The sequence below is a fragment of the Acartia tonsa genome, chromosome 1 (assembly GCF_053477335.1).
Source record: "Acartia tonsa isolate MP-2025a chromosome 1, ASM5347733v1, whole genome shotgun sequence".
NCBI lineage: Eukaryota > Metazoa > Arthropoda > Copepoda > Calanoida > Acartiidae > Acartia > Acartia tonsa.
The window spans coordinates 59023711-59050924 of record NC_137260.1 but is presented as its reverse complement, the minus strand read 5'-3'; the positions used below and the strand labels follow the sequence as shown (position 1 = coordinate 59050924).

The 27214-nt window shown below is 31.3% G+C and overlaps 1 protein-coding gene across 1 annotated transcript; it reads left to right on the top strand.

The window, feature by feature from the left end:
* Nucleotides 1–20483: 20483 nt before the first annotated feature.
* On the top strand, nucleotides 20484–26604 carry LOC145314372 (uncharacterized). The gene is made up of 6 exons (XM_080154289.1): nucleotides 20484–20723; nucleotides 21042–21072; nucleotides 21612–21692; nucleotides 22048–22143; nucleotides 24770–24825; nucleotides 26418–26604. Exons 1-6 carry the CDS (start codon nucleotides 20492–20494, stop codon nucleotides 26534–26536), a joined length of 615 nt encoding a protein of 204 aa, XP_080010415.1. The 5' UTR covers nucleotides 20484–20491; the 3' UTR covers nucleotides 26537–26604.
* Nucleotides 26605–27214: the final 610 nt, after the last annotated feature.

Here is a 27214-nt window from a genome sequence, read left to right as displayed (position 1 = left end):
TTTTCTTGGTACGTCTGCCTGGCAGTCATACTATAAAAGACATTTATGTATAATCCTATAGGATTCGTGATTGTCTCCAAACCTTACTTTTCTTTTTCAACATATACTCTATAACTCACTTTGCTACTTATAAATGTTGACAACTTTGTTTAAGTTTGTTCTATTTCATTAACCCTAGTGTTACCTTTGTGGAGTCGATAGCACACCTACAAACACAAGGGGCAGGGATTTGTCACTTGATCACAATCGACATCGCCTTCAATCTAAGATGAAGAAGGCCAATACATTTTGCTCAATAATGATAATTTTATGAAAATCAAAAGTTGTATTCCGTAGAGATAAGAATAAAAATTTATGTTAATTTTGCTACGATTTTTAATTCTATAATTAAAATACAGTAATGTTCAATGTTTTAATTTACCAGCTATAAAAAAAAGTTTTCAACAAAAACAAGGATAGTCAAATGTAACAGAAGCACAGTTTTTACAGCATATTAAATAAAGTAGAAAGGTCTTTTTGTATGAAGTAAAAGATTGTCTTCTCTCTTTTAGGGGCTTTTAGAGGCTTGACAATAGTTCCGGGATGGTTTCAGGCTGTTTTATTTTTAGATTTATATGTCTTGGGATGGTTCTAGGCTAACTTTCAGGCCATTTCTTACCCTTTTGAAGATCATAGGGACGCAGCCGCTGGTAGCAAACAAAGCAGATGAAGAAAGCAGAAAAAATAGAGAGATGGCGAAAAGAAGAAAGGAAAAAAAGTTATGGGACGTACGAGATAATAATTGAAAATTCTCATAATAATCAATAAATATAATCATGCATGCAATAAAAGCAGAATCATTATGTAACCTTGTAAGAGACAGACAGCCGGACATGGACAACGCGAAGGGTAGCTTTACTATTAAAAATAAAACCTAGCTTGCTAATATAATTCTATTCACAACCAGCAAAATGCATTATTTGGTTTTACCATAAAATATTTTACTGTTGAGCAAAAATGATAGAATTACCTTTTTTATGAGAATACCAAAATTTGCCTGTAAAACTTTACGTTTAAACATTTCCGTAGGGGGCTCTTTTCATCATAGTCTTTATCAGTTGGGGGGGTTGAAAAAATCGTCCAAATCCAAATTTTTGCACTATGAGATGATATATACCATTGCTGTTAAAGTTTAGTAATAGTTAATGTTTTTATCACATCGTATTATAGATACCTTTCCGCGTATATTAAAATGATAAGATGAAATCCAATTTTGTTAGCCTCAAATGTATTATATTCGTGGAAAATTGTATGTAATACGATGCTAAACATGTTTTTTAGTATGGCTGAGAACCGGTTCTAATCCACAACAGAGTTACAGGGTAAATATATAATTTTAATGGTTTATGTCGACTTTTTGGCATAAAAAAAAACTAAATTAATTGCATTATTAACGTAATTTAATTTATTCAAATGACATTTTCGATGTCAGCTATTTATATCATTAAATAAAACTGAACATGGTTGACACATTATTATCCAAATTACTTTTTTAGTGACTAAATAATTAAAATAATGCTTGCAGCTTCGGAATATAAAAGATTCAACCTCCTAACTGTATCAGGGTATATTGTATCACATAATATATTTTGCTATACATTTGCTTTTATGCAGAATTTTTAAAATTATGTTATCAATATTGTATGTTATATAAACATATAATTTCAAAAAGCTGGATCAAATTGTCTGGAAATAATAACAAAGCTGATAATATCAATAAGCTGCAAGTTGGCGATATCAAAAAATATTTTTAACAGAATAATAATCCTAAAAAAATTAATCGGTTTGTCTTTAATCTCAGGCGAACGATTTTACTATAAATATCAAGCATTTATCTTAATAGCGCAGCGAAAAAAAAACAACAGACATTTGGACGGACGAACTGACTGACATTGTAGGCCATAGAGTAGGTTCGCTAATAACAATTTAAAATGAAGTCTATTTGTGATTTAAAGGGATTTTTTATTAGAGTATGTTTGCTTTTTTTAATATTTGACCTATTGAAACCTAGATGTGAAAAAAACTCCCCCACCCTCCCTTTCCTATTATCCCTCGTATAATTTTTCTATTAGTATTTCCCGGAATTAGTAAAAATTAAAAGAGTCGTGAACAGGATCTGTAAACTTTATATTTAAACGTTGGACAATAGCCCACAAAGAAAAATTACACATGGCAAAATTACCACATTTAAAATATAAGAGAGAGGGAAGGACATTTAAGTGCTAAAGTATTCTTATACATCGTTAATTGAACAAGTTATTTTCCATTTAAAAACATCATTTTAAACCATGTAATCTTCAATTAATGAATAATTAATAAATAAATAAATTTCAGTTAAATCCTTAATTAATATATCCAATTATAGAAATCTAAAGATATTTTTTAAGTTTAGAAAAGAATTTTACAAAATAAATAATGATTTTTGCATATTCTATGTTCATTAAATCAGTTAATATAAATTTTGCCATATTGGCCATTTAATTATAAGGAGGCTTTTTCAAATATTGAACTCAAATATTGAACTTTTTTTAAAAAAAAAAACAAAAAATCCAATAAAAAAGAAAAAATCAATTTATTACATTTTTTAGATTTTAGTGTTACTTTTTACTATGGTTTCTAATCCTAGAGGTGAAGGAAACATAAACCAGGCTTTGGTAATTATGGAGGGAAAAACCTATATCTATATGCATGATTAACAGTTACCAAATTACAAATAGAAAAATCCTCTTTCGAGACTTCAAATCCTATATATATTGCAAAGATTACAAATTGTATAAAAACAAAGCAAATCAAATTAAATAATCAAGAAAATCCATAAAGACAGGACGCATATTATGGACGCATTTACATTTTAAAACGTAAATATAGAAGAAAAAATGCGCCATTAATTAAGTCTCTAATCGCTATTAGAAATCAGATTAGGGTAATCACACATAAATTAGGTGTAAATATGATAAAAAACTAAAATGTATAATTGGACTTGCAGTAATGTTTTTAAAGTTGCTTCCTAAATTTTTTAACTTATACCTAATCGTTACAGAAATTCTCCTGCTAGGCTTGAACACTTTCCTATGGTAACCCTGTTGATCTATAATTATATTGTAAAATTAAACAGGTGTCAGAAGAATAATCCTTTAAAACATTGTAAAAAGTACTCCATATTCTGTGCAGTTCACATAATTTGGTGTGAAAAAAGGATTCAAAAGAAAAACAGAAGCTTAAATATAATTGCTCTAAATGGCCTTGTTTTTAATTTCAACTCTTCTTGGGATTAACTACATGTGTAAAAGCGCAGCTACTCTAAAATTAGGGCTAGTCATTTGGTGTGTCTATCTAAAATGACATTATTGTTGTTAACTTTTTATTGTTGCGTTACAACATCAAAAGAAATCTACTCTAAAAGTCACACGATCGTGTCTGTCTACTAGTATTTTTCTTTTTTCTTTCTTTTAAATAGATGTATATACAGCTAATTGCTTTCTTTTCCAAGAACCTTTATTTTGTCTTCTAGCAAATTGTTTTCTGCTGCTTGGCTGTGTTAATATTCTCGACACCATTTGTTGATTTTCAAAGACCCAATTGAGAGTCGGCACTAGGTCCTTGGGATGGGTACAAACAGTTATTTAACCACTTCCCCCTCTAATGTTTTACTCTAATGTCTTTTAAACTCTATTTTCTCTTATTCAAATAAACTATATTTCTTTTAATGCATATTTTGAAAATATTTAATCTATTTTTAGGTCTTTTTTATTGATTCGTTTCTGATTAGTATTCACTTGATCCTGTCAAATCTTCGGTGTACCACCACGGCCGCGAAAAGATATTTATCAAAATCGCGAAAATTACCAGAGCTTGATAGTAAAACAGCCTTCATCAGATTGAACAACAATTGCATAGTCTAAAAGCATATATGTAAACAACCAATATATTTTTATAGACAAAAGCCTACAATCAATTTAATACTCATTTTATAGTTATACTCTAACTTAGATTTAGAATATAATAGCTAAAAAAATACCTAGTTTAAAAACAAGATAAAGCTTCCCTGGTAATGAGAATTTAATTAGCTCCATTGTTTGTGAGATCTTAACGAACAGGTACAAAAATTGTACTACTACAGACATGGTTGTAGCTTGTTATTTCGACGGAAGTTATTGCCCATTGAAATCTGTTTCAGGCTGTAAAAAAAAGGTTGATATTCAAAGGTTGTTAGCTTACAGTTTAATACTTATTGTCCAGGAAGGTTTGATCGTCAAAATATTTTTTTAGTATCAGTATCAAACATGGCTTAAGATTTAGCTCCCTAAGTAAATTTAATGTTCCATATTTCATTGTAGTTGCTTAGCCCCTAGGCTCTAGGAACGATCGGAAAAAGTAAGGAAAAGAGCTTAAATCTATCCCAAGACATTTATAAAGCTTCCTTGAAAAGTACTATAAATACGGACCAGTATTTCTGAGGTTTTAGTACAAACAGAAATTCGTACTACTTTGCATTATAGAATTGTTCTAAATGCAAGATAGTTTGAGAATGTACTAAAATACAAATTAAGCAACAGAATGAAAATAGAGTAGTTATAGAGTAACTTCACTCATTGGAATCTTCCGAACGCCTCTTTCTATAAGGTTTTAAAACAATAGAAAACTTCTAACATTAAGAAATTCAAAATTAACTAATTATGATAATAGTCTAAACTCTCCTAGCTAAAACCTTCCTGATTTTTACATATACACTTTTGTTCTATTCTATACTATCCCATGGATAGGTATATAGCAACCAATGATAATCTATTTGCTCTTCAAATTTTCACTAGTCAATATTTCTTGTACAATATACAACATGATGAATAAAAAGAATTTTTTGTTATGAAAAAAAAACACCAGTACTTAAAATTAGAGGCGACAAAATAGTTTTCTTTAGAAAGCATTTCCGTGTGTCATATAAAACCATCCATATGATGGGAATAGTGCAAATATGTAAATGTATCAGGATATAAAATCTTAGTGTGTTTTTACTGCCGCATATTAGCAATGTGTTTCAAATTCGCACAATTTTAAAATAGCATAAAGCTTGTGCTGGTATAATAATATTTGACTGAAGCTCTTTAGAGTGCCTATATTAATGACGCCATACAACACTAATGACCAATGATAGGCCAATCTACAATCTAAATTACCAATTGCAGGTCAGTATACATTTTATTTGACCAATAATATTTTTTTGTAGGCACTATAAAAAGCTTCTATGCGGTTCTAATGTTTTTTTATATTATTATAAATGTGCGGGAGTGAACACCCACCAAAAATGTAACAAGTGGAGGGAATCATAGGGAAGGGGGAGGGAACTAATGGGAAGTGGGCCCTCAGGGGCTGATTTCTCCTCCCATAAAATTTTCTCTTTCTATATATTTTATGGGGGGCTCCTTTTATTTAAAGACCAAAGGGTTAAATAAAAAGTGTATTTGCCCTTTTTTGTTGAATAGGTTCATAATAAAAATGGATGGAGCCTTACAAAATTTGGATGATTTATCGACTATGTAGCATAATATAAAAGACCCATAACTGACATAATCAGGACATACTGTTTTTTCTTCATAATAATTCGACTATATGACTTAAAAGTTGTCGTGGCTGACTTTTTAATTATTAGGGTATAAGTAATGCCCAATGTTGTACATTTTGTAAACCTAAATATCAATAGCCAAAGGTGGTGCAATCAAAGGGTTTGTTGTCTGATGGATGTTACTTAACCTGATATCCTTGGGTGTTAGAGTATCGCATTCCATTACACGCGGATGATGCTCTGGATTCTCTAGATGATCACTTAAAATCAAAGGAGAATCCCGCCCTTACGAGGTAATGGTAAACCTAAATATCAGGCAATTTAGAAATAATGATAAATTTATTTAGACATTTTGAAAGAGTAAAATTTTAAGGATTTTAACAATAATGAAGTCTCCCCTTAGATAGAGACCCTGAGCAAAAAATGTATTATAATACAACTAGATGAAAGAATTGAATTATAAAAGACCCTTTTTTGTTGGTGTGTGCGTGTCATGTGCCCCTCCACACAAAAAAAGAACATGGTATAAAATTGTTTTCCTTCCTGCAGAGACAATTATTCTGAGATTTTAATAAATTTATTTATTTCTTATATTTTCATTGTATATTTTAAATACCAAAACGTCTTTTTCTTTCTCCGTTTAAATGTTTCCATTTAAGTAAAAGGGTTATTTTTTTACATATCTATATTGTAATCAAATAATATGAGATATTTGGGTGGTTTCCCACAAAGTGCTTCTCGTACACTAAAACCCCTTTCTTACTTTTGAAATAAATAAGGATGAGAGTTAGATATTTGATTTATCCTTAAAGTAAAGTAACAGGATGTCTATGTGTTTCTGTTTTTGTATGTTTGTATGTTAGTTAGCTGATTTTAAAATTTATTGGAAATAAACAATTTTACGTGTCCCTAGAAGCCTCTAAATAAATGGTGTTTGGGGTTTCTATGCTCAACAAGGCACAGTGAGGGAATTTACCAACTTTTGACTCTGTCTTAGATTCAATGGGCGTTTTTTAGAAAGGCGTGGAAGAGGCAGCGCTTTTTTATTCTACACAAAATTTTGGTTGCTACAAAATTATTTACGAAAGATAGGGGTTTGAAATTTTAAGATAATGTGGAATCCTGAAAGTAGTGCCTTATCTAAAGAGGCTTTCTGATATTTTTTACGAGTGCAGTTTGCCAAATAGCCTAAAACCTGCCCAATACTGAATACAATCCCTTTTTTATATCAAAATTATGATTCTTAATTTTATATTTTATATGTAGTTGGGTGGGGTGTGTGTGTATACTAATCATATATTCAAAATTATTCATGTAATCCCATGTACAGAATACAAAAATGAATATCTACATTTTTGTATTACTTTTTTTATAGCAAAGCTTCTCTATAACTAGAGCCAGTCTTGCTTTTTGACGTTGTGTCTGGCGTAAAATGCTCTTTAGTGAAATTTAAAATCTTCATTGTCCAAAATAATAATATTTTCAGTATGGCCTTGAAAATCAAAAAGAACCGGTTCTCAGCTATACTAAAAAATCATGCATATCATAGGATTACAGATAATTTTTCATTAATTTCAAAATAAAAAAAATAATAAGATTAAAACCACTTTTGTTAACCCCGAGGGGCATATGTCTATGATACGAGCGATAAATAAATATTTCAAAATAGCTTTGTAATTACTTAAATAACCATTTATATTTTGATAAATCTTGTGTTGTGTCAACCTGTCATTGTTACACTGCACACAGATCTAATTGTCCTTGTTTATATTGTGATAAGTATATTATTATTCCAAATTTTATTTGCTGTCAAAATGTTACGGCTTTAAAATGATAAAAAAAAAAGGTTTTTATGTGGGAAACAAGTAAACTAAAATTCAGAGATTATCTTTTTTTAATTTAGTTTTTTAATGCTTTTTCCTCTATCAAAATTCTAAAACAGTTTATGTAAGTATAGTTACTATAAATTTCAGAAAAAGACAATGTTTTTTTTTAAGCGAAGCTTTTCTATAATTAGGGTCGGTCCGTCCGTCCGTCCGTCCGGTTACGTCCGTCCGAGATAGATAGCTTTTATTCGTTAATTTATGCATGTTAGAATTGTCCTATCGATTTCAAACTTTGCTTGATGATTCCTGTAGTAGTTAGGTACGATTTAGAAAGCGTAGCAACTCTATAATCATTATAAGAATGTCCGTATGTCCATTTTAAACATGTTGATTTTTCTACTTTTCTAACAACTTATGTGATCTAATTATCCGTTTGATCTGTTTTTGGTATATTGATTCCTGGGACAACAAAGAACAATAGTATAAGCAAAGCAACTCTATAATCAAGTCCTAAAAATGTAAGTATGTCCAAAACATTATTCTGTATCAAGCAGTTTTTCAACAAATTTACTTACAATTTTGATTCGACTCTTTCGATACTTTTATATTCTGATTATTCAGTTCAGACACTAACAAGTGTTAATGTCCGTTTGTCCTACCGTTTCAGTGCTTCGCTTTTATGGATGTTGTCATCCTTGTTTATTCAAGAAGCGCAAAGTTTTAGTTTATTTGTATTTTTATTACTTTTAAATCTCTTTTCTGTATATCTTATTTCTATGACATTTTTTAAAGCATCGAAGTTTAAAACGCTAATTTATGGATCACAAAATTAAATGTCAATCGTGATGTGATTTGTATCGTATGTTTCACTTAATAGTGATTTTATGAAATATACCCAACATACTTTTATTGTTAGGCTCCATTCATTAGAGAACGACAACTTCCAAACCCAATCCAGATTTAGCTCCAGTCAGATGTCTTTTGGATAATTGGACTTGTAGCACTTAACAAACGAGGATGACAACATCCATAAAAGCGTAGCTCTAAAACGGTAGGACAAACCAACTGAATAATCAGAATATAAATGTATAAAAGTTGTTACAATATTGTAAGTAAATCGGATAAAAAGTTTAAAATCGACATGTTTAAAATGGACATACGGACATTATAGTATTGATTATAGAGTTACTACGCTTTCTAAATTGTATCTAACTACTATAGGAATCACCCTGCATAGGACAACTCTAACATGCCTAAATTAAGAAAAAGATCTATCCGTTCAGAACGGAAGGACGTAAGGACAGATGGACGAACCGATCCTAATTATAGAAAAGCTTCGCTTTAAAAATGTCTTTCTTTAGTTTTATCTCATCCCTATACATGAGAAGGTATGTTTTTTTTTCGTGGTATAGTGGACATATGTGACTATATAATTTTCTTTTCTCAAATCAATTTTCTTCTTCAAATATGGAAGATTGGTTTCTATTGAGCCAGAATAATCACCACACACTAAATTTGCATAAACTTACAAATTCAATTTTTATAGAGTCGCCACTCCCCAGAGATTACAAGGATAAGTAAGTGGAAGAGTATAAATTCTTCAGTTTAGATTTTAACAAATATTAAACATTAAACAGCTGTCTTTCCAGCAAGTTCCTTCTTAATTCCCCTCGAAAGCCTTGTCGATCACACAAACTCCCCTCTTATATTTTGAAGAAAAAATGAGGGGGAACAGAATTTTTAGGTCAGGTATAGTTAGGTTCTATAAGGTATCGAAAAGTCCCGCTGGGTTAGCAGGTATAGGCTGTACAGGGTCAGGGCCCTCGCAGGGGTTAGGCAAATGAAAAAATAATTGGCCTCTATGTTCAGTTTTGTGTTCGATAGAAAGTTTAAGGGAAAGCACAAGTAGCCATTTTCAGCAATCCTGATTCCCTTCCGATCGCGTTTTTTTTTTGTCGTTGCCATAGGTTCAATCCTTAATTCCCTGCTAAGAAATATTTCTGGATAAAAGTGGGAGGGGTCAGACATTTGGACTGTAGTATAATAAACATAAATAGGAATAAAGTTGAGCTCTCTTTCACTCTTAAATTCACCTTTTATGCCAATTCCAGTGTAAAATTTAACATTTTACTTTTTTAAAACACAACTAGAAATCCGAAAAAATCCAATGAATATACTTAATGCCAGGTCTATTTTTATCACCGAACATAGTTATAAATGCATATCAATGTGATGCTATTTGAGTCATGACTCGAACTCGAACCGTTCCAACTATTTTAGGGTTACAATGAGAGATTTTTAATATCTAATAGAAAAAAAAACTTTTAATTAACTTAGCTTTCCTCAATCTGTCTCTCTGTCTTTTATCTTTGCGCATTTTCGCCGTATATTTTCTTATTTTCACCAAAATGAGTAGTCTTTTTAGCCAAATATAAGGCCAGTTTGCTCCTTCACTGTGTTGTCGTTGGTCTAAATTACTGAATAGGGATCTATATCTATTATATTTATTGTATTTTATTTAGATGTCCAGCAAAATAAATAAAATGAAAACATTACAAAGATACAATTTAGTATGGGAACATTTAAGCTTTTTATATGAACAAACAAAGTAAAATCAATTCTTTTTTATCAATTGTACAATTGTATTCTTTTAAGCTTCACTGTGGGCTAGAATTGAATCAAGACAAAAGTAAGTGCCGAGCCCTGGGACCTATGTATGGTGAAAATAGACATAAAACCATAATTATTCCAGGTAAAACCAAAATATTTCAGCGGGGGCTTTTTGAGAAAATTAGATTTGAAAATTTCAAGTTCAATTTTCACCCCCTAGGAGTTGCCGCATAATCATGACAAGAAAAGCAAATATTATTTATTTTAAATTTTGAACAACTTTGCTTTCATAAAGTTCTTCATAAAACCACTCCTGAAGGGAGTTAATTAATGGCCATTTTTATCAATTGCTTTGCAAAGGTCACGAAAATTCAGCCTAAAATAAATCATATATAGAGAGGTTTTATGAAAGACTTCATAAAAGCAAAGTTGTTCAAAATTAAAAATAAATAATATTTGCTTTTCTTGTCATGATTATGCGGGATTTCCTAGGGGGTGAAAATTGAACTTGAAATTTTCAAATCTAATTTTCTCAAAAAGCCCCCGCTGAAATATTTTGGTTTTACCTGGAATCATCATGGTTTTATTTCAATTTTCACCACACATAGGTCCCAGGGCTCGGCACTTACTTTTGTCTTGATTCAATTCTAGCCCACAGTGGCTTTAGTTTATTTGAGTTTAAACAGAGATAGAAAAAAGATCTTCCTAAAACCTTTTTTATTCCAATTGTTATTCTTAAATTGTCTATCTATATTCCAGCCCGGGGGGGTTCTTACTTCCCTTTCTCTCTTTAAAAAGGGTAGAAGATTAAATGGAGTTGTATTTATAAAAAGGGAGGGTAAGTTCATATGAAGAAAAAAGTTTAACATGCCAGGGTGTGCTAGCCGCATAATTTTTTAAGTTTTAAAGTTTTTGTCGATTAATTTTTTTCAATGGGAGATTTCTCTTGGGATGGTTGGTAATACCTCCTCCAAAATAGTTACAAATCTTCAAGTTTTATTGTAAAATAGAACCATATTAATTCTTCGGTTAGCGAGATCCTTCGCTACAAACAGACAGACAGACATGTTTTCTGGTTTTGCGACTTAAGATCCCTAGACAAATTGAAGAAGAAAGACATTTACTTTCATGTGCTGCTGGTATTTACCAGGGAGGAAGATGACAATGGCGCATGAATTAATCTACATCCCAGTCTCCCTTCAATTATTAGAGTAAAACACTAGAGGAAGAAAGGGTTAAATAACTGTATCTCCCCATCACAACCTTTATATTGGGGCGTTAAAAATCAACCAATAGTGTCGCTTATATTAACACAGCCAAGTAGAAGAAAATAAATTAGAAGCAGACAAAAGAGGTTTTAGAAAAAGGAAGGGAGGTAGTTGTCTGTACATACATCTATACTAAAGATCTGTTCTCTAATAGTAGTAAATTATAAGAGCACTAGTCGCCAGAAAGAAAAAGTAGTTTTTTGAAAGGGGCTATCTGAGATTATTACAGATTCTGATATATACATATATAGACTAATGAAAAATGCAAAAAACGAAATCAAAAGCGTTCCTTCTTGGGAGAAAATCCGGGAAAAAGATTTTAGCTATTTTTAACCTAAAATTCACATTGGCAATCCTGTAAAAAAAATATACACACATTTTAAACATGTCATTGCTTAGCACTTAGAAGTGGTAGAAAAATGCTACACATACCATTGGAAAGCTCATAACCTCTAGTTTTCATATTGGTATATAACGTTTTTGTACTATTATTAGTTTTTGAGCTATCCTCTGAAGTATACACAAGTTTTAAAAATGCAGTTTCTTCTTGAGAATTTTAAATTTGATACTTGTTACACAAACTATTTTTAGATTATATTACTTAGCACCTAGGAGTTATAATTATTATTAGTTATATAATTATTTTATATAGGTAAAACTTTATATTTTGGGTACTTTCAATTTTAGCTGAATTAAAAATTGTCTTTGAAATGTGTATAGTTTGTAGTAAGAACCAAGGAGGGAGGGGGGGAGTTTATACACTTATAGGAAATGAAATTCAGTATAAATTTTTGCCCTGGATGTTTTTGGGCATGTTGTTATAGTTATTAACCTTTTTGTAAAATCTCTTATATAATTAAATCTATCAGTAAAACTTTAAAAATTGAATTTTGGCACTTTTCTTCTAGGGGCTAGAGGGTTAAAACAGCCCCCAAAACACTAAAATCTAAGGTCTGAGCATATTTTTTGAGATATCAAGCCAATTTTTTTAATGGAAACCATTTTTTACATAATAAAGCTAAGCAGTCACTAAAGATTTCATTTTATCACTTTCTTTCTTGGGGTTAGTGGGATATAACACCCCCCAAAACACTAAAATTTAAGACTTGAGCTTATTTTTAGAGATATCAAGATTTTGGCACTTTTCTTTTTTACCCCAAAAGCCCCTAACACTAAAATTGTAAATAATGAGATTATTTTTAAAGATATCAAGCTATTTTTTTAATGTAAACATTTTTCACATAATTGAACTAGGTAGTCACTAAAGACTTCATTCTGGCACTTTCCTTCTGTAGTCTAGTGGGGTAAAACACCCCCCAAAATACAAATATTATGAGTTCTGAGCTTATTTTCAAAGATATCATGTTGAATTAAATGAAAACTTATTTCACATAATAAAAAAAAATAATTTAGTCCTTAAAAGAAAGTGCCTAATTGAAATCTATAGTGATTTGAAATAAAAGTATTCATTAACAAAATCAGCCCAATATTTTTAAAAATAAGCCCAGAAGTAAAAGTTCAAGTAGTTTTGGAGCAGTTTTGCCCCACTAGTCCATGGAAGGAAAGTGCCAAACTTAAGTTTTACAGAGCAAAATTTTATACTGAATTTCATTGTGTATAAACTCTCCTTCTCACCTTGGATCTTATAAGTTTACAATTGGAGGGGTGTTTCACCACACTATCCCTTAGAAAGAAAGTGTTTAAATGAAATCTTTAGTTGCTACTTAGCTCAAGTATGTGAAAAAGTTTACATTAAAAATCAGCTTGTTATCTCTAAAAATAAGCCCAAGCCTTAAATTTTAGTGTTTTGGGGGGTGTTATACCCCACTAATCCCAAGAAGGAAAGTGCCAAAATGAAATCTTTAGTGGCTACTTAGCTCAGTTATGCATTAAAGTTTACATTAAAAAAATTGGCTTGTTATCTCTAAAAATATGCTCAGACCTTAGATTTTAGTGTTTTGGGGGCTGTTTTAACCAACCAGCCCCTAGAAGAAAAGTGCCAAAATTCAATTTTTAAAGTTTTACTGGTAGATTTAATCATATAAGAGATTTTACAAAAAGGTTAATAATTATAACAACAAGCCCAAAAACATCCAGGGTAAAAATTTATACTGAATTTCATTTCCTATAAGTGTATAAACTCCCCCCCTTCCCTCCTTGGTTCTTACTACAAACTATACACATTTCAAAGACAATTTTTAATTCAGCTAAAATTGAAAGTACCCAAAACATAAAATTTTACCTACATAAAATAATTATATAACTAATAATAATTATAACTCCTAGGTGCTAAGTAATATAATCTAAAAATAGTTTGTGTAACAAGTATCAAATTTAAAATTCTCAAGAAGAAACTGCATTTTTAAAACTTGTGTATACTTCAGAGGATAGCTCAAAAACTAATAATAGTACAAAAAACGTTATATACCAATATGAAAACTAGAGGTTATGAGCTTTCCAATGGTATGTGTAGCATTTTTCTACCACTTCTAGGTGCTAAGCAATGACATGTTTAAAATGTGTGTATTTTTTTTTTACAGGCTTGCCAATGTGAATTTTAGGTTAAAAATAGCTAAAATCTTTTTCCCGGATTTTCTCCCAAGAAGGAACGCTTTTGATTTCGTTTTTTGCATTTTTCATTAGTCTATATATGTATATATCAGAATCTGTAATAATCTCAGATAGCCCCTTTCAAAAAACTGCTTTTTCCTTCCGGCGACTAGTGCTAGAGATTGCCTATAAAAATGACGACATACCGGCCTACTATTGGTCAATTAAAATGTTTATTGGTAGTTTAGTCTTTGTATTGGCCTATCATTGGTCATTTGTATTGTATGACGTCATTTTTGTACAGGCATGTACGAATGACGGTGACAAAGACCAAAGTGTGTGAAAATCAGCCATGTGACGTCATAAAAATGAGAGAGATGAGAGGAGAAGTGGGAAAGAAAACCCCTAAAAAAGAGATGGATAATCCCCCATTTTTAGGACGTCACATGTGTGATTTTTAACACACTTTGGTCTTTGTCATGACGGTAATAATAATTTTCCTGCATTGTTCTATCCCTGTATCACTGGTATTTAGTAAAACAGTAGTGGACAGTTTTATTTGCACTCTTTTTAAACATTGCTCATTTCAGGGACATATAGGAGCCCATAAAATTATTCAATAATATTGTTTCACAACACCTCGTCTTATTAGAGAGGTTAAAAATGGTAGTGCAGCTATGTCTGGCACGTAAAATAAGAACAAGAAAAGGGGCAATGCCTTGGATCCTAAACAGGCGCAACCCATTACCATGCACTGTTTGGACTTCCAGACAAAGGTCGTGCAATCAAAGGGTTGGTTGTCTGTTGGATGTTGCTTTATCTAATATCTGTTGATGTTAGAGTATTGCAGTATTACAAGGGGATAATGCTTTAATCAAAGGAAAATCCCGCCTTAACCAGGTAATTGACAATAAGGGTCTGTCCGTCCGTATTGTTAAAACTAATTTTACAAGCTGTTAGCAGCAAATCGGCTAACCGTAGAGCCCAAAATTAAATACTAATCTTACCAGAAAAATAAACAAGACATAAATTGCAAAAAAATGGGCGCGCCGCTTACTAAAACGCACAAAAAAGTTCGCGCTCTTCCTATTATTTATTATATATTAATGATAATTTGGGGAGAAGGCCTTTTATTGTTTTAATTAGCTTAAAGTTTACTTATTTTATAAATCAACTAGCGGCTACGAAGGGTAAGTGATGGAAAGAAAAACCACAAAAAACATCCCTAGGCTTAATGATAAATGATAAAATAGCCTAAAACCATTCTAGGACCCATGTGAAGCTTCCTAAAAAGGAGGACTCAATCGGTTCAGTAGTTATACGAAAATAGTATTTATCCCTTGATATTGAAAAACAAATAGTACAGAGTAAAAGGACCAAATAAATTGTTTTCTCTCTCAAAGATTTATTCAATTCTAAGTTTGTCAAGATGTGTTCTTTTGGGATTAAAACTAGAATGATGGCGTCAAATTGTAGCAAAGCTTTTTGAATAACTTACAAGTTTACGTTTTCAATTGCATATCTTCTTATATAAACTAGTGGATTTTTTGGAGGGGGCAGGGTGGAGGTCCTTTTTTTCTAGGGTCAATTTGGTTGTGCCCCCCGGAACAGTTATAAACCTTCCCATGAAGATACATTGTTAAACCATAACAGCGGTCAGCCAAATCCTTAGGTGTTCTTTTCATTAACTTAAACATGTTAGAATTGTTCTATCAATTCTAAACTTTACATGATGATCCCTATAACAATTAGGTACGATTTAGAAACCGTGAAACTCTATAATCGTTACCAGAAAGTCCCTACGTTTTTAAAATATTCAGATTTTTTGCTTTTTGAACAACAACTTTTTGTAGGATGTAATTATCCCATTCATATCTGATTTTGGAATAATGATTTCTAGGACAACTAGGACCAATATTATTAGCGAAGCATCTCTTTAATTAAACTCTAAAAATTAATGTATGCTCTTATATCACAGAATACTGTATTAACGTAATTTTGCAACAAATCTTTATACAATTTTGTTTAGACTTACAATTTGATGTTCTTCTTATCAAGTTCTGACACTATACATGAATTATTATTCGCTTGTCCCTCCTTGAATTTAATTTTAGAGCTTTGCTTTTATGGATGTGTTATCCTTGTTTTTATGAAGAATGTTTTGCTATTACATATGTATTTGTGCGAATATGAATCTCTATGCGAAAGTGATCATTCAAAACCTTTGCCAACTTGCTATTTTATAAAATTTAATTACTTTTACTTAATGAAATCAATGCTGAATTATTTACATAGCAGTAAATATTTTTTATTGCACATTAAATTAATCTTTCATAAAGGAAATAAGATAAATGACGAGGCGTTTTTTTGGCACAACCTTTTAATTACAAAGTAGATCGATTATCACCTCCTAGCTGCAATAATATACCTTATGTATTTTCTAACAACTTTATGAAAACAACGAAAAAGTTTCAATTAAAGCTCGGCAGCTGCATGATTTTTAAAGTTTGAAACGTCGATTTCCCTGACGCGCGGCTGCCAAGCCCTAGTTTAAATATTTCCATTAAATGATATGGACCACACAGAAGTCATTTTGGGTGCACTTTTACTTAGCCGATCCCTTGAATTTCTGTGCTTTTCCTGAGAAAGCCTAAAATGTCACATGTGACGTCATAAAAATACGTCTAATAGGGAAGGATGAGAGGAGTTAGGAAAAAAGAGATTTTTATGACGTCACACGTGACATTTAGGCTTTCAAATTTTTCTTCTTTAGAAAAGCATTGTTTTAAATAAAGATACTATAGCAGTATGGTAAAAATAAAGCTACAGGGTAGGTAGGGCAATGGATGATCCACTGTCTACTACGGGGAAAGTGCCAATTTTTTTTCATCTGGTAAATAAATGTATGAATTTTGTTTTTACAAGCAATAGTCACATCATAAGATTAAGAGTAAATCCCTTATATGTTCATTTTAGATCAAATTATTACTTTTCATCATCAGTAGCGCAACTAGAGGGGTTGCTACACAATGTTCTGTGAATACGGTTTTTTATTCGTTGGCTTTGAAAAACATTTATTAAATCTTCTTTAATTGTATCCAAACTTTACATTGTGTTCCCAATAATAATTTCAATGTACAGAAAGGGTAAATTTGTTTAACATATTTGGGGTCTGCTTCAAAAATAATTTTCTGCTACTTTGCAGTGGTAATATAAGCGACACCATTGCATTGGTTGATTTTCAATGACCTAATAGAAAGGTTGCACAAGATGGTTGCGATGGGGAGATACAGTTATTTAACCCTTTCTCCCTCTAATGTTTTACTCTAATGTTCACTGTCTTATCCCTTAAGAATAAAATAAACAAGGACAAAATTATGGAATTAAAAAAATCCTGTCTACACCTTATACTCATCAACCCTTCTTAGTATAGGTTAGTTGTACTATAAAAATAGTAATATAAATAGTAATATAAACATTGTAAAAACTATTTGTGTTTCTTTACTGGCAAACTATAAACCCAGCACTACACTGTTAAAAATCAGAATAATAAGATACATTTTTTTTTTGTAAATTCAAAAAAGTTTTATATTTGAAATCTATGAAACAAGAACAATTTTGTACATTAGTAGTAAGATAACATCAAAATATTAGGTAAAATTTTGATTAGATACTAAAGACTGCGTAGGAACTGTTCTCTATATGACCGTTTCGTAACAAACTATAGAATACACTTACTAATAACTATATAAATGTAGAATTTCTGAAGCTTTTTTTGATAAAAATGACGTAATACTGGCTTGCCAATGGTAATTTAATCTGTGTATTGGCCTATCATTAGTCATTTTTATTAAGAACTTCAGAATTTAAATTTTTCAGGCGAAAAAAAAAGTTTTTTACAGTATATGTATTTAAGCTTGATTATTTATTCATTGCTACAGATAATCAAAACAGCCGCGGGGGCTACTAAACTTTTCATATAACATTCAATATACAAATTGTAAATATAAAAATTTTGTTCGATAATTTTGGAATAATATTTTGTTATTATAAACATTTTGTATATTTGTTATCAATAATTGTGCTAAATAATGGTGTTATTTTTAATTTTTATTATCATGTGAATAAGTAATAAGATTTATATTCAGTGAAGCTACTTCATTATGTATTGTCGCTGTACGGATGTCGTTTAATCTTGTATTCATAAAAATAATAAGGAAATTTTGTGCATTGGCATTAAAGGTTCTAAAAACAGATCTAAAGTATAGATGTATATGCAGACAACTACTCCCTTCCTTTTTCAAAGACCTCTTTCGTATGTTTCTAAATTATGTTCTGTGTTAATATAAACGACACCATTGGTTGATTTTCAATGACCCAATTGAAAGGTTGCACAAGGCGTTTGCGATGGGGAGTTACAGTTATTTAACCCTTTCTCCCTCTAGTGTTTTACTCTAATGTTATAAACATAGACAATTTTATTTGATTAAAGTGGCGTGCACAAAGTATTGCCATGGCAGGTAAAAAGGGAAAGCATGGAGATTTAAATAAAGATGAACTATGTACAGGGTGCGTCACATAAATCGGGACATTTTGAAATTTTTAAAGAAATGAACATAAAATCGTCAATTTTAAAGATTTTATTGAATTTTAAAAACTGGGAAGCAAAATAGGTATACGACTAGTAGATTATTTAAGAAAAAATCGCCGCCAGCCTGAATCACCGCCTCCTCAACCGCCGGCAGGTCCAGGTCAAAATGTGCATGTCCAAACTCGCGTAGTTATCCTTGATAGTGGCAATGAGAGAGGTTTTTGTGGTATGGGCACGTCTATTGGTGCATGCCCAGAGAAGCCCTAGGCCCAAAACTCCATTGAATTAAGATCGGGCTGCTGGGAGGCCACATTTCCTTAGAAACATGAGTAACTGCAGGATCCAAATTCGCCCATCTTTCAAGCTACCCTTAGACACGGAGGCTCTTTTTTGGACCACAGTTGAGCTAGAACGACGTTTTTTACCTTTTTGGAAATGGCATGAAGTTTCAGCAAAGGATGTAAGCGCAACCCATAGTCTAAAATGAGTTTAAAATTTCAATATGGGTCCCTGAAGTCAAGAACCGAGAAATTTTCACGAATTTTCACGGTTTTTGACGTTTTTACATCTCAAAATCTGCCCCGTTTCACTTTGCTGGAGTACTTCGGCCAAGCCATTTCAGATAGAGAGCTCTAGTCTTTTCTAGTGTCTTACTTATGTATCTAACAGTATCCCCAGCAAGTTGCATAACTCTACCTCACCTACATATGGGCTGAGGTCAGATTTAGTGGGCCCTAGTCGAGAATCCAGATTAAACCACTGGCGCATTTGGAATCTGCCTTGTTGAACATATGCGCGGCCAGCTCGGTGTACACGTCCATCTTCGTCCAAAGATTTTTTGTGCTAAAAGGTCATTACCTAAGCTTTCTATAGTGGGGTCAAACGTCCTGATTAGTCAAGTAGTTTACGCGCCATGGCCGTTTAAAAAATTCCCGATTTATGTGATGCACCCTATAATTAAGAGAAGAAAAGCTAAAAATAATACATAAAAATTTTAAAAACCTTGGGTTTTTTAATACAGACCAATTCTGCACTCACTCTATCGACTTGTAATGTAGCTTCGCCACCAAAATCTTAATTAGACTAAAGTTGAATTCTGCTATTTAAATTTATCTATGAAATAATCTAGAGCAAATTAATCTATGGAAATGTAATAAAATTTGTCTCGAATTACAAAATGTTACCAATTGTTTATAATTCAAAGTTTTTTTTTTCTTTGGTGATTCATTACAGTTCAGTTCATTTTCTTGTACATTTGTTTAAACAAATTAAAGCAAAAACGTGATTTAAAAGTTAGTTAATCTGTCAATACTAGATTAATTTTATCAAGTAAAATAAAAATAATATCAAAAGATGTACTTATCAGTATTTGAAGTCCATCTATATGCCATACATGTTGGTCTGTTCATATAATGTTACACATACACGCGACAAATGCATAAATGATTTTAATATAGATTGTTTTACCCATATTTTAGTTCTTTTTAAATAACAGACTTTAAGTGATTCGAATTGTTCTATAGTTGACAAATTTTCATTATTTTGTACTTTTGGGCGTTAGTACATTTAGCCTCACTTAACGTTAATTGCGGGACAACGGAAAGTGTCATTTGTGACGTCATAAAAATATGTGTATTGTCCATCTCTTTTTTAAGACGAAGACCAAACTGCATTACTTTTGTGTCACTTTTGATTCCTGTGACGTCATAAAATGAGGAAGATAAGAGGAGAAGTGGGAAAGAAAACCCCTAAAAAGAGATGGAGAATATGACGTCAAAAGTGGTGCAAAAGTAATGCAGTTTGGTCTTCGTCCTTTTTCAAGGGTATTCTTTCCCACTTCTCCTCTCATCCTTCCTTTTTAAACTTATTTTTATGACGTCACTGTTTTTACTGTTCCATTTATTGTTATTCTTCATTTATTCTTTTATTAAGCTATCCCTCTTTATATCACGCTCTCTCTCTCTCTCTATTATACTATGCTTTTACTTATGGCAATCGTCCTTGTTTCTCCAAAATTGACTATATTTTTTTGTAGAAAGTCAATAAAATGCAAAACACACATGTTCCCTTTTTCTTTGATTACACCAGCTACCCTTTGCATGTTGAAACCACATCAGCAACAACAGAAAATCATCTGATACCAGTTGATTTATCCATGGACCACGCGCATGTTCCGTTGCCAGTGAATTTATCTGTGTTGCCCCACTACGCGCAGCTACCTGACTATGACTCAGATCCTGATTACCTGGATCCTGTCACCATCCAGCCTGTACAAGAAGGTTAGGCAATTTACCAAAAACTTAAAGTGGACCAAAACCAGATATTCTGGAAAGGCTATAAATAGTTTTTTCTATTAGCTTGTAGCGGGAAAAAGTGTTTCACAAATCAGCCATGTGACGTCATAAAAATGAGGAAGATGAGAGGAGAAATGGGAAAGAAAACCCTAAAAAAGATATGGATAATCCCTCATTTTTATGACGTCACATGGCTGATTTTTGAGACACTTTGTCCTGCTACATTAGCTTTCTTAAAAGATTATTAAATAACTTTAATTTTCAATTTGCTGGATGAATTAATTTTAAATTTTTATATTCTAGGTATAAGTGTATCAGACACTCTTTTCCTTAGGTAAATTTTCTATGATGATATAAAATGATAATAAAGTATTTCAAAGCTTAATATACAAATTTAGCTTCTTAAGCTAAATGATTTTTCTTTTTTTAACCATAGCCTTCTCAACAAAACTATAACTATATAATCATTACCGTAAAAGCTTTTTTTTAGTATGTTGATCAAATCTTTATTAAAATTATTTATTACTTTATCAAATAAAATTGTGATTCCAAGGATAAAGAGGCATAAAATAATAATCTAAGCATATCAATAAATAAGAATAAAGTGCTAACTCTCTACAGATTGATATTTGATTGTACGCCCTTCTGATCTACTGAGTCTCGTCCTTCATTATGTTTCCATTCCTTGTTAGTGAGTGAAGAAAGTCTCTCAAAAAAAATTCTGACGTCATAAAATGAGGGATGATGAGAGGAGAAGTGGGAAAGAAAACCAATAAAAAAGATATGGATAATCCTTCATTTTTATGACGTCACATGCTGATTTTTTTAGCGACTTTCTTACCTTACTTCTTAAAATTAGGTTTTTATATTTAGGTTTTGTTCAGCCATAGAAGGAGTGACATTGTTTATTATAATCAGAGAAATTTTACCAGATTTATGGAGTAAACGAACATTGTAAGCTTATCATTTTTAAAAGCGAAGCTTTTCTATAATTAGGATAGGTCCGTACGTAACGAATTTGCAACAAATTTACGTATAATTTTGTCAAAACTTGTATAATCATATTTAAATTGTGTATATTCGGTTTTGACACTCTATTAGAGTTAATGTTCGTCTGTCACACCGTTTCAAAGCTTCGCTTTTATGGATGTTGTCATCCTTGTTATTTATATAAGAAATTGAGATTTTCTGCCTAACTTTTTTTACACCTCTAAAAAAGCCAAATTCCCTATTACAAATTTTATTAATAACTTTCATGGATTTTTTTTATATGTTTGGTTAATTTTTTAATTATTTTATTTATTTTAAGATCTGGTTTTTACTGCCGCTTGTTGTTTCTCTATATCCTGATATTTGTGTTTATAACCATCAGATTCTATGACTTCTTGGAGGCAAATATTTTCAGGTACTTCTTTAGTTTTTTTCAACAAGGACAAAAACGACATGATAATTTGAAGCATTAAATTTATATAAAATAATCTAACTTGGAAGAAAAATAAGTAAAAGGAATATTAAATCTTCCATTTCATTTCCCATTCTACTTAATTTTTAACTTAAACCAGCATATGGTTGATAAGATACAGTAAAGACTACGCCCCCTAAAAGACTCTAGAGGAAATTAAGGTGAGAGGGGAAAAGGTCGAGCCCCCCTTCCTCCATTTTAAATTTAAATCTTTGGATATACTGCAGTTCACGGTAAAATATTGCTGGTAACGAATATTGCCAAAAATCTATGAATTTTAAAGGCTGCTAGCTGCTAAACGGCTGAACTTACAGATCATGCCCGCACACTGTTTTAAGCGGCATAAGAAGGCCTACAAATAATCTTGAATAGCCATAAATCAATAATGCATAATTATCCCGCAGTGCAGAAACGCGTTTTTTCTTCAGTGAAGCTTTCTTTGTGCATCATTGGATCTTGGCTATTCCAGATTATTTGTAGGCCTTTTTAAAACGCTTAAAATGGTGTGCTTGTATGATCTGTACGTTTAGCCGTTTGGCAGTTAGCAGCCTTTAAAATGCATAGATTTTTGGCAATATTCGTAACCAGCAATATTTACCGTGAACTGCAGCAGATCCAAATCTTTAAAAGAATTTTTTTAAATTTTGAAGAGGGATCATCTTTTATTGGAAGGGTAAATTTACCCTCCCCCCAAAAAGTAGTTAAAAACCTTTCCTGGATCTATTAAAAGTTGCATTGCAAAGGAGAATCATTTTGGTTCAGTGTTTAGCGAGATCCTTTGCTACAGACAAAAAAAAGCTTACTACTTTATATAATAGGATTGTACCTTATATTACCTTTCAAGTTAAATACAGACTAACACACCAATTATTAGAGTAGGTTCGCTATCAAAACTGAGTAATGAAATGTAAACAGATATAAAAACATGTGTATTAGTAAAAATTTGACATGTTTTTTATGGTCCAAATAAATTAAAACCATCAAAACTAAATGCAAAGAACACATTTGCTTCTTTTTACAAATTAATTTGTTTTCACAAAAACTAAAACAATTTAGTGAATGCAATTATATTAATCAAATGTCTACATTACTTTTCTTCGTAAGACAGCTACTCTTTAACTAGTGTATGTCTGTACGTCCAACTTGCATGTTTATTCATAGTGTCAGAAACTGAAATACTGAATTTTTAAAATTATAAGCTATCTAACAAAAATCCTTCTTAAGTAAGCCTTAAATACTTAAATTTACTTTACTGTTATTTTTTGTTAAAAATGTTTAATTTGTTAATACTTAATTTAACCTTCTTACTTTTTTATATTACTAGCTTCTAAGTGGTTGACTGAATTTAGTGCATGGTACGGTGATTTAAGGGAGTAGGGGCTAAAGATTGAACCCCCACCGAAAATTTTTAGTTATAAAATGAATAGGTAGCTAAAGAATAGATCCTTTTTTTGTTGTGGGGGTAGGGGGGATCAGTTTTTTTCTAGAGGTGATTTCTCACGGGAGGGCTGAGGTAAGCTCTCCTAAAATAATCGGTCAAATCGGTCTGAAGACTGTTACCTTATTATATGTTTCATCATTATTTGGCCAAAACTCAGTCAAAAATGCTTACAAAAAAGACCTTTTTAAACCTAAGATACTCAATTAGTTTCTTTACAAGCCCAACCAATCAGTTTTTAGATATCTCCATATTTCAAGGATAATTGACAAAAAAGGTAAATTCTGGTGTTACCTTTTACATGCACAGATACCACAAAATCAATAAAAAAAATACTTATTTATACTTTTCTCTCATTTTTAAAGTTTGATTCTGTTGAATTAAATATTCTTGAAGGGGTTTATGCATTGATAATATAGAAACATAATATTGGGTAGAAATAAATGATCTCCAAAACATTATTTTTGGAAAATAAGAAATTTAACCTCCATCGCCCTAGAGGTCAGCTGCTGACCACTAGTGTTCATAGTTTAGTCAAATACATGTAAAAGGAAAAAATTAGCCAAAAAGTACATAAAAAAGTATTTTAATGTGATAGAATAATGAATGGTTTAACTTCAAATTTAAAAGACGGATTTAATATTTAAAAAAAAACATACCTATTGTTTGAAAAGAAACGAAATTGCTACCTATAAAATATAAAAATACAATAATTTGAATTTTATTATAATTTAAGTTTGTAATTTATGTAGAAAGTATTAAATTTCCTTATTTCCTATGTCGCTTTTATGAATTGTACATCTTTTTTTATTACATGACACAGCATATAATTTTTAAAAATTCACTTGTGATTTACTTTATGCACTTTATGATCGCTAAAAGCAATAAAATCTTTATATACACTTATCCTTTTAAATATTACATGCTACGTAATAAAGTTAATGTGTAATTAAAAAGCTAATTGCTATTTAAAATTACTAGAGGCCTCTAGTGGCACTTTGGCACTCCATGACTACTTAGGTCCAAACACTAAGAAACAATGGCTACACACACTTAAGGATTGTATAAATAAAATTTTCATAAATAATAATGAAAATTTCAGATAAATTATCGACGTTATTTTTTTATTAGGACTATGAGCGACAGCACAAAAATCAGATTTCTGTTGTATTTTGTTGGCCCTCTGGGTAAGTTTACATTAGAATTTATAACCATTTACCTATCACTGTGTCACTGAGCAATGAAGCTTTTTATAGAGCCTACTAGCGTTACGCCCCTAGAGGCCTCTAGGGGCACTTGAGGAGGGTTACATCCCAAGACTTATTTTTTAGACTTATATTAAAAATTTGTGGGGGGGAGGGGTAATTTTTTTCTAGGGGTGATTTCTATTCAGAGGTGGTGGTACCATCCCCCAAAATAATTATAAACCCTCCCAGGACCTATGAGAAGCTACCCAGTTAAGGAAAACCCGATCGGTTCAGCAGTTAGCGAGATCCTTCGGTACAGACAAACACACATCCTGTTACTTTATTATAAGGATAAAAAAATAACGTTATACAATACAAATGACCAATGATAGGCCAATACACAGACTAAATTAACAATAGCAGGCCAGTATACATTTTAATTGACCAATGGTAGGCCAGTTTGACGTCATTTTTAAAAAGCTTTCTAAGCTTCTTGTAATATTTTGAGTTAAATGTTTTTGTAAAGTCAAACTTACACTTTTCTATTTTTCACTAGTTAATTTTTTTGAGAAAATTTTTCTATTAAGCATTTTTATTGGATCTAGAGAAGATATTAAAATTGATTTACATTGTTTTAATTAGCTTTTTATTTATATATAGAATTTTATCATATCTATAAAATTTTCATCTGTTTAAAGCACAAATAAAAATAGTAAATACAACAGTATAAAAGTAAAAAAGGAGAATTTTAATCATAAGTAGCGTTAAAATAACAGGTAATTAAATTTATATTAAATTGAAATTTTACGTTTTTATACAGAAATACGAATACATTTTTTGAAAGGGTGATTTTAAATTGCTTATTCTTAACTGAATGCATGTTATATAGACTTACAGACAGATGAACATACCTTTATTATAGAATATCTTCGCTACATATAAATACACAAAATCCTAAATTTGTCTGTGTGTAAGATTTTCCTGGTGTGTATTGGTGTGTTTATTTTATTTTCTCTGATTTCTTTGTTACCTTTACTTGTTAAAATAGTAGCGCCAGCGTCCGGGTTCCTTCCTAACAAAAGTCATACCTTTTATTTTAACAAGGATGATTATATTTTACATCATAAGTCGAGAGCTATTTCATTATGATATTTTACTGTTCCAATTTTAAAATTAAAAATCCTTAAATTGCACAATTTTTCGTATTAAGAAAAACTATTTCTCCTACCAATATCAGTTAATTTGATCAATTTAAAGCTATGTTTTCAGATAAATTCTATACTGCTTACAATTTTTTAAAGTTTTTTCTTTCCTCACCAAAACATCGTATCATACAACCGGCTATGCTCCAGATGCATTTGAGGAGAGGGGGTTGATAGTTTCAATTTTAGTTCGAAAAAGTAAACCAATAGTTATAAACCTTCCTTAGACATATAGATAGAACCTTAACTGTAAAGGAGAACCATATCAGTTTAGCGGTAAGCGTGATCCCTCTCTGCAAATAGAGACAGACAGCCTTATTTTTACTTTTACATAAGAATGATAACATTATCGATGTTTGAGATCTGGCGTGACTTCTAATTTGATTTTAGAGAACATTTTTGATTTGAGTCTGGTGGCCCTAGCTCTGGAAAGTTTAATAGATTTGTCCACCACTCTGCCTCCAGGAACATTTACATATCTAGTTTTTACACTTTTATTCTTCACATAGAGTATTTTTTTGTCCAAAGCTTAAGATCTCAATAACTACTAAACAGATTGGGATCTCTATTTTAGGTAAGGTTCACATAGGTCCTGTGATGGTTTTTGACAATTATATCTGATTTCAAAAAATCATTTATCTTCTTAGAGTTTGGTCCTCCCCTAGCAGAGCTTATAGCAGCATTATGTGCGCTAGTCCCCAAAGTATTTGAAATTAGTCAAAATAAGAAAAGTTGCATTTATACTAATACCTAAAGTCCAAGACCGTCAAGAAAATGTATTTTGGACCCATTGTCCGATCCCCAAATGCCCATAGCATTTATTTAGCATGTGATGATATGCGGAATTGACTGCACACCTAAGTTTACAACAGAAATAATATTTAAACATTAAAAGCAGGGCTCGACAGCCCCGCCTTAGTCGCCTATAAGCCTTAGAGAACTCAACCTCTTGCAGTTTTGAAAATCAGCAGGAAGTCTTAACCTTACACAAATATGGCAATCCATCTTTTCAAAACATTGTTTTGCATCCAAACAGGTTCAAATTTGAGGCTGACATGCGGCTGCCGAGCCCTGCTTAAATGAAATCTAGACTACAGAGCTCAGTTTTTGACAGGTTAAGATGAAACAAGAGGAAATTATTTTGATATCATTTTACTTGGATATTATTATTTAGTAAAATTTGAGTG